The sequence below is a fragment of the Mercenaria mercenaria genome, chromosome 9 (assembly GCF_021730395.1).
Source record: "Mercenaria mercenaria strain notata chromosome 9, MADL_Memer_1, whole genome shotgun sequence".
Classification (NCBI taxonomy): Eukaryota; Metazoa; Mollusca; class Bivalvia; order Venerida; family Veneridae; genus Mercenaria; species Mercenaria mercenaria.
In genome coordinates, this window is record NC_069369.1 from 35,694,182 (window position 1) to 35,703,759 (window position 9,578).

A 9,578-nucleotide genomic window follows, 5' to 3' on the forward strand; every position below is an offset into this window, starting at 1 on the left:
AGTCGTTCTCTATTCTAATTTCGAATGTCGAACTTCTCGCTAACTTTGTACACTTTTAAAGTTTACGTGTTTTTACAGTGTACAAAATAATGAATATGGATTGTGACGGATAAGGACACGGGAAAAAAACTGTTGTCGTTCTGAGATTTGTAACACATATACCATTTCTTTGTTTAAGGACACGTCACGGCTGAGATAGTTTAGCATTATCGCAATACACAATCGGTATTAAAATTGTGTTTCCAATACATGTGCTCATTAGATAAATCCTCAATATCTATGTGAAAATAAGGGATGTGTTTTGTATGATTGCAACACTGTGAGTTGCTCTAATTAGTGACAAATGACTGAAACAATAGGAATTCGTACGTGACTTTGATAGACAAAACGACAGCGAGATAACAGTATATTCTTATATTGTTTTTATTCACGAGTTGTAAGCTACAATATAGAATACCCATTTTAAGAAAATCAAGTTAGAAAAAACAGAAAAAATTAATTAGGTCATGAGTCATCATATACCTGTCAAAATTTGTCATTAGTTTTCACGAGCTGTCAAAATTATTTTTATCTCTCTATTCTGCAAATGCATTGTTTTGTAAGTATCTTGGTCGGATATTGTAGTGTGTAACTTACTTTACATTCCACATCAATATTTGTGCTTGAAATTGCTTTGTTGAGCTCACCGAAGTCATGTATGAATTTCTTTTGTTTTAGTTTATTGTCTGTTATAAAGGTACCAAACCTCAATATTAAGATATAAGAATTGTTCCTTTCTGTTAGACAAAGGAAACTGTTTGGTTGAATCATAACATAACTGTTTTTGGAAAGAACTGAATATTCTTTGGTTTTTTGTTATTCACCAGAAATTCAAAACGTGACGTCACCTTAACAACTGAAATATGTTTGCCACATTATATCTGAAATCATTAGTCCTCCACCTCTGATTCATGTAGTAGGGAAGTTGGCAGTTACTTGCGGAGAACAGGGTTGTACTGGTACAGAATTCAGGAACACTGGTTAGGTTAACTGCCCGCCGTTATATGACTGAAATACTGTTGAAAAACGGCGTTAATTATTCCCCCCCCCCCCCCCCTAAAAAAACAACAAAAAACAAACAAACACACTCCCGCTTGGAGGCAATAGTTATGCATTTATGTCAGATTTCGGACTGTGAAATTATTCATTTGCTGTGTTGTTTACATATTATTCCATGTGTCATTGGACAAATACGCTGAGAAAAAGTTTAAAGCAAGGAGCAAAGCGTCTAATACGAGCTTTATGTATGTTAGTTTTACTTTAAAATAATATAATTAGTAAGTTATCGAATGCGCTTTGCATATCTGTCGACACAAAATAGAATATCTTATGCTATCGCAATATTCTGCTTTTTAGTTGACATTCACTAATCAGAAAGTCCTTGTGATAAGTTGTTATTTTCATGTTCGCACACTTTTGATATTTAAATGACATTTTATCCTGTTATTCCCCTATACAAATAGCCCGCTGACGTGTATTTAATTTCCTAAGTGCCCAGGGGAGTGCTATAAATAATCACACTCCCAGATGTAAACATGTTCTACAAAATCAGGAATTAAAATAATTTTGAAATAATTTGTAAATGTGGAAAAATAACTCACAATAATGCTGGTATCAAATAGCTGGTGGAGAGAATTATCTAAGAGTAAATACAATAATGTGCCGACTGATTAAGTATTGAATGGCCCGAGATCATACGCTGAAGCCAATATTGGACAGACTGTTGAATGTTGACAATAATATCAGAACGGTAGATAAATTTACCTGAATCCATTGGAGTAGTAGTTAGAGATATTTTGCGAACCTTTTCCGGATATTACTGATTTGAAATGTTTTTAAACAAAAATGTAACCGATTTATTATATTTCAAAATTATTTATTAATTGCATATTTTGGTCGCGCGAATAGTCACGCTGCACGACATTAGTGGAGAACTATTTAGGAATTTTTGAATCAATATTTTAATACAACTTCTTTTTTATATTAAAATGGTGGCAAGTCTTAATCAAACATTCACATGCGAAGGGAACGATTATGTGCCTACGTGGAAGGATATATTTAAAGCTTGTGTTATTGGTTGTGTATCACTTGGAATCATAATTGGAAATGTATTTTCTGTGATAGTTTTCAACAATTCTAGTAGCAGAAAGTTATTTTTGAAGAAAGTGCGACTTACCATGAATTCTTTAATTTGCACCGATCTTAGTATGGGCCTTTTCATGTGCCCATTCTGCATTTACTCCGCCCTTTATAAATGTTGGCCCTACTCGGAAACCTTCTGTAAAATAGAGGCATTGATGCTTTCAGCACTTTTTCATGAATCAACTTTGTCACTTGTGTTGATTGCTCTTGATAGGTACTTCTCTGTTCACCATTATTTGAAATACAACAGTTTTATGACATCCCGGAAGTACGTATCTGTTATTTTGGCCACGTGGTCGGCGACGTTCAGTGTGTACTCGATTGTAATATTTTTCGGGGAACAGTTCTACTTTGATGACATTGGCATAAACTGTGAACCGTATTATGAGAACCCTAACGTGACACTCACTGTGATTATTATATTTTATGTTATACCTGCCTTGTTGTTCCTCTATAGCTATGGTTCTATTTTTGCGGCGGCGAACAGGCGGGAAACCATTCGGGTGTTCTCGAGAAATGCGCGAAATGCGGACACTGTAAGTATGTCACTAAACCATTGTAATATCTATAATAATGTGAAATTCAGACGCATGTAATTCGTGGTTTTGGCAATGACAGATTTATCATTAATATGCATCTTAGGATTTCAACATTTTAAGATATAATTAATGGAAATTTTATTTGTTCGTCGGCGTTTAGTCCGTGAGATCGGCCACAAAAGCTAGACTCCCACCCCACAAATATTATTGATTTCACAGTAATTTGATCAGAACTCGATTGTACTGTTCAAAGCAAGTTCAAATAACTATGTAAAGTCTTACAAAACCTAGCAGAACTTTTCATTAATTAATCAAAACATGTTTCAATTCATTCTTCCACTTTCAATAACATTCATTTTTATGTTTGAAAGTAGTTGAGGGTGACCATTTATTTAAAGTAATGCCCAGTACTTCTTAATACAGCAACACATAAGTATATAAATTAACAAAAAAATATCAACAGTCTTATTGAAACATGTCTTGTTAAAACGTTGTCAGTTTTTATATTCCAACTGGCACCCATTTTATCATAGAAATAAGGTCTAAAGTGTCAGGTCAATCTTTAAATGAAGACATGTTTGTTGTAATTGCAATTTAATTTCTTGAGTGTTTTGCTTTCTGTTTTGAAATTTTCACTGTTTTGTAGAAAAAACTAACTGATTCTGATGTGTATAACGGAACTTTCCACTAAATAACATTTAGATGCTTAAAAACTTGCATTTACAAGGTGTTTTCAGTGGTCACAATGGCTTTACACAAGTTTTACGACAATAGAGTCCGTCCTCACTTTAACATTCTTTTATTTAAATGATGTAAAGGGGTCGTCGTTGCCGAGTGGTTAAGGCCGCTGACTTTAAACCACTTGCCCTTTACCAATGTGGTTCGAGTCTCACTCGGGGCGTTGAATTCTTCATGTGAGGAAGCCATCCATCTGGCTTGCAGAAAGTCGGTTGTTCTACCCAGGTGCCCGCCTGTGGTTAAGTAATGCAAGGAGTGGCACCTGGGATCTTCGTTCATCAAAAGATGGAAAGTCATCATATGACCTGGAATTGTGTCGGTGTGACGTTAAACCCAATACCAAGAAAAATGTTTTATGGAGAAAATTCGTTCCAGTTAGGCAAATAAACCAGCGCAGATGAACAATGAAAAAAACTAACTGACTACATATAACTAGCAATCAAATCGAACCATGTTCGAATATGAAACAAACCAATTAAAGTTTGGTCATATTATGAACACTAGAATATGAGTTTTTGTTTCTAAACTATCTTAAAAATGCCAAATCAAGAATCAAAGATGCCCGAGTCGGGAATCGAACCCGGGTCGGGAAGGCAATAAAAGCTTTGCCGCTGTCTTTACCAATACACCACGGAGGAATATGTATTTAACGACCGTTAAATATAGTTAAGACAGTTTACCTCAAGTAAAGCGTTATCTTTCAATGTACAAATTAGTAAAACTACTAATTCTCATGAGTTTCCATAACATATAGTCTCAAGGCTTTCTTATGAAATATAGCATTAATTTCCTGATACCTAAACAATTTCTTTCTTTTTTTGTTGTCGTACGATCTGGAGGTCAATGCCTTTAGGTCTGTAAGTGGTCTACTCCACCTAACTACATAGACGCCATAAACACTTATGAATGCTCTACCTGCCTTTATTTACCTTTTTTGTTTGATATGCGTTATTTACACAACAATGCACTACCCATGGGTCGAACGTAGTAAAGAGTCACTTACTGATTCAGCTGAGAAAAAAAAATCTTACTTCGTGATACAAAATGGTGGTATTCAACTAAAATTCAGAAGACGAGAATGTTTAGTAATTATTTGTTCATTGACCTGGGTTTATGAAAGGACAGGGCGCAGGATTTTTATCATTATCCAAGCTGATATTTCTTTAAACGTATGTTTTATGTTTCACATTATGCACGTGCCATGTAATTTGCAGATTACAAATTGTGCAATATTGATGAGTTTGCCCAGAGTAATGTGATACTTTCACTCATTGATTTGAAATCGGTAAATTGCTTGCTAGAAGTCTTAAACTAATGCTAAAATTCTTATTTTATAGCATTTTCGGATCATGGTCTCTTTTCTGTCGAGCGAGTTCAAATATTTACACATTAGAAATACATCCGTATAATAACACAAATGGTATCTGTGTTAGTAAGGAAGCAGAAAAATGTTTAAAAATGTTCACGTTCTTGCCGATATTGTTTGCTTCGTCACCACATAAGCAGAATATTGTTTTTGTTGGGTTAAGTATCACACCGGTACACAACTAGGGTCACATGGCGACTTTTCCAAAAGCCCTTCCGAGCATTGTTTCGGGAACAGACAGACATCTGGATAGAAACACTGACCTTCCGTAAGCCAACTTGATCGCTTCCTTCCTCACATTCAGTGAGTCTACTCAACACTTGAGGTTTCGAACTCACATCCATGAGGGGCCAAAAAAATTAAAATTCTGCTACCTAAACCCGCTCGACCACGGAGATCCATACTATATACCAAAGAGAACTATGTTTATAGCAAATAATATTTGATTAGCAGCTGTTGAAATTCATTGAAAATTTAATTCTCCTTGTCATTAGAAATAAAGGATTCCAATAATCCAGTTACAAAAACACTAGCCTAAGGATAGTTATACGTAAAAGTCTCAAAAGCCAAACAATGAATTCTGAATCTTAGAAATTTGAAAGATGCAAAAGATGTACATAGAAAAAATAATTAAGTAGAATATAAGAGATCAATTTTTGTCTCATAAAATTTCGTATCAACGACTGATAACGTATATTGATTTTACAATTAATTTTATTAAAATAAATGCTTTTAGGTCAGTTATTTTAATATAATATTAGTAACCGTTTTTACTTTCCGAGTAAAATATTTATTGAAAGTTCATTTACAAATTGAGGCATACATGAAAATCTCATCTAAAGGCTTTAATTTATTTGAGGTGCTGAAGCTGTCTTAGGCGTAAAAAATAGTTTGTTTCCGGTATCCCGACCTACCCTAAATTTTTGGCCCGACCCTAAATGTTTTTAAAGCCTTAATAAAAAGTTGCAAAACTGCACTTTTTATGAGAGATGTTAAAAATCAACTCACTGCAGCTCTAAAGGCATTACCCCCTTATTTGTTTTCATTTTCTGACACAAAAATAATTTCCGAAAAGTCCCACAATAAAAAAATCAAAAAAAACAAAAAAAAAAAAATACCGACCTACCTACCCTATTTTTTAGCATGTTACCGGAAACAATGAATTATTTTACGTTTTTTGGGCCATGAGAAGTGTTGCACATTTTATTATTTCTCACAAACAGAATAAATAAAAATTAGTCCGCTATGATTTTTTACTTGGATGCATTCTTTGCTTCCAAGGAACTTCTGAAATCATTCTAAGACATCTGATTTTCATAACGCCAGAGTAATGACCCTCGAAATAGGCAAAATAGTCATATTTAATCATATTTAACATTGCCAACACAATAGTAGCGACATATTTTGCGCATCTTTAATGAGCCTTACACATAATGTATGTATTACAATAGACCGCGAGCAAATTGCTTATCAGCACAAGAGTTATGGCCCTTCATTCATAAAAATCAATATATCTCATATATTGATAATACATTTTTAAGCAATCTTCATGAAACTCATACAAAATGTATATGGCTGCAAGATTACAAATCTGTTCGATATTGGGTATGATTGCTGAAATAATACCAGAGTTATGGACCTTAATTCAGCAGAACTGCTACAGCTACTCTATTAAAACCTTAAGTAACTGACTTATTTAAACGATAGCGAGTCACCTCGATCCTCCTGTTTCAAACACAAATGTGGAAGGTGATATAGTGCGAGCAGTCCAATTTGTCTCTATATTTCTTGTTTTGTTTTAGAGTAATCATGCCGTATCACAGATTCTGCGAACGTCAAAATATCTGGCCGCCATTACCGCTGGTTTCTTTGTTGCCGTGACGCCTTGGACGATTTGTACCCTGACAATCGCTTTGACCAACATAGAGCTCAACGAAGACATTGATTTTGCAGTGACCTGGATTGCTATAAGTAACAGTTTTTGGAACGTGGTTATATACAGCGTGATGAACCGGAAGTTCAGGTACATTGCGCGGACATATATCATAACTCACCGGAAACCTGAACATGTTTGGACTCTTAATCATCGCTTTTAATCGTATGTTCAAATTTATACATTAGGAACTGTAATCACTTTCATTTAAAGATTTTTGTCTCAACAGACTTCCTTTCGTTCTGGACAAAACAATACAAGTTGCTATGAAATTCTCGTTTAGTCCGGAATATGATTTTGATAAGTAGATCTAATTACTAAGGTTGTATTGTATTCATGTATAAGAGTACAGCACTTATTCTTGCATGCCGGACGTCAATCTAGTGTAAAATGCGTTGTAATAGACGAATTATGAAATGCATTTGCACACAATATTTGTGTAATATTTTTTATTCTTTTTAATTAAAACTGGATGAATGTCAAATACCTCGATGATTCCTCTTTGTCCTTTAAAGTATATTTCTCTGTTAATAAAACTTTATTCTATAACGTTATTTTATGTAAAAACGTAGTTGTTTGAGTTTGAAATGCCAAGATGATTGCTATGTACGTACGAAATTTACCGTGTTTTGATTAAATACGATACTGTAAGAAAATAGTGCTACACAGAAGTCATCCGCTTGATTTGATAAGTTAGTATTATGTGTTGAAATATCCTATCACTAATTTTAGGCTGATGAGATTATCAGGCCCTCGGATAACTGTTTAAGTGTTAACGAGGCTCTGTGTACGCGGAAAGCTACGTTACCACCTAAACAGATACCCTCGTGCCAGATTTTCACATTCGCACTTAAAACAAGTAAATTAACCTTATAAACTATCACTAATTGAACATAAAATTTAAGTCATTAAACACATATTAAGACTTCGAAAACAGTCATGTCTGTTTAACCTAAAATGAACAGAAATATTTACACAGGAAATGTTTACCATTCGCGAAAATGTCATCAAAATTGTGGTGAACTTCCTATAGATTCCCATTTATGAAAACTTATTTGAAGTCCAAGCCCTTTTTCAAGTGAGTTTAGCAAATATATCAAGATAACGCTTTCATGACATTATATGCCAGAATGTCGTAGTGTATCATGGAGATCTGAAAAAGTTTAATATTCAAATTCCTCGTTGTAGAAAAAAACATGACCCGATAATGGAGAATTACATTAACACGATTCATGGAAGTTTGGTTATCTGACCATCATCATATAGAAGTAATACTGTCGAAAACAAACTGTGCTAAGGTGACTACTTCACATTTTTGGTGAAAAGTAGTTTACAATATAATCTTATTCAGGTTGAATTTCCTGTTATAAATGTGCACAACATTCCTAAAAAATGCAAAAATTGAACTTATGAACAAATCTAGTAGTCGAAATTGGTTTTCACACAGATTTAATATTTCGTACTGTAAATGAAGATATTACTACTGTGAAAATGCATTTTGGGGGGTTTCTGTTAATATTTTATTTGTTTTTCACAGGCAGGCGGCAATTTCCCTTACAAATCGACAAAGATTCCGACGTTTCCTACAGCCACATATTTTCTCGCGAGAACGTGATGACCGAATTTCAGAGAGCAATGATCATACAAGGGCTACAGAGTTATCGAACATAGACCAGCTGTCAGGATGCAACAGTACCGTATCAGTGTCACATAACGTTCAGATAGATATACACACGCTTGATCTCGGCACCGGTAACAATCCAAGTGAAGCGTAGCGACAAAAAACAACTGTCTTTAACACTGGCAACGAAAGTCTCATCGTCGGACAACCACGACCGATCCATTCCGTTACTCTTCATTTATGGAATGAGTGAAATGCAATCGTGGGTATCCGACGATGCGGGAGTCTAGACGTTATGTAATATTTAGTATTACTCAAACATTTTCAACAGAATGATTCATTGTAGATATTTTATGTTTTCTGTGCAATGGTATGATATTATAGTGTACATGTCATTAGGTTTGTCAGAAATTTCGAAAATAAAAAAGAATTACTTTTTTCAATAAAATAACGGTAAATAAACGGTAAGTAAATACATTTCATAACGTTCTCTATAGCTTTCTCAAAGATATATTATGCCCAAAATTTTATATTTGAAAATATGTACAATTACAACAAAGTATTCATGTGAACATGTGAACATAATATTAACATATTTGTGTGTAGAAACAGTACTGCATGTTACGTTTAAATGACTACATACTAATAGATATAAGTAAAAACAGTATGAATATGTAATGTCATTGAAAAAATTTAAAAAAAAGGATGTTGCTTGATACAATACATTTGAAACTCGATATCTCGAACACGCTTACCTCAAAATTCCGGCTATCTCGAAATAATCAAGTCCCGTCCCGAATACGCAAGTCGAATTTCGGTTATATCAAATTCAAACGCTTGATCCCTTGCAATTCGAGATACCGAGTTTCAACTCTATCTCATCCATCAGAGGTTCGTCATTCTCATCCATCCATCAGAGGTTCGTCATTCTCATCCATCCATCAGAGGTTCGTCAAAATTCCGAGCTCAACTAGGGAACCATGGTAAACCTCTTGTATGCGAGAATGGTTTCAACTGTATTTAGCTGTGATTGCAGCTGTGCATACATAACGATATTATAAATATTGTCAAGATTTATAATCTTTTCTTATTTGCATGTCTTTCCACGAACGAAGCTGCGTGTCTAATCTTTTAAAGACTGAAAACTAATGAACGACTAATTTCTTGGTCAAATGGTAATAAAGCACTAATCCTTGTGGA

General features: G+C 34.3%; 1 protein-coding gene across 1 annotated transcript; it reads left to right on the plus strand.

Moving 5' to 3' along the window:
* The first annotated feature begins 1,689 nt into the window (after positions 1-1,689).
* Positions 1,690-9,334, plus strand: LOC123547889 (probable G-protein coupled receptor 21). The gene is made up of 3 exons (XM_045335132.2): positions 1,690-2,717; positions 6,627-6,847; positions 8,295-9,334. Exons 1-3 carry the CDS (start codon positions 2,028-2,030, stop codon positions 8,530-8,532), a joined length of 1,149 nt encoding a protein of 382 aa, XP_045191067.1. The 5' UTR covers positions 1,690-2,027; the 3' UTR covers positions 8,533-9,334.
* The last annotated feature ends 244 nt before the right edge of the window (positions 9,335-9,578 follow it).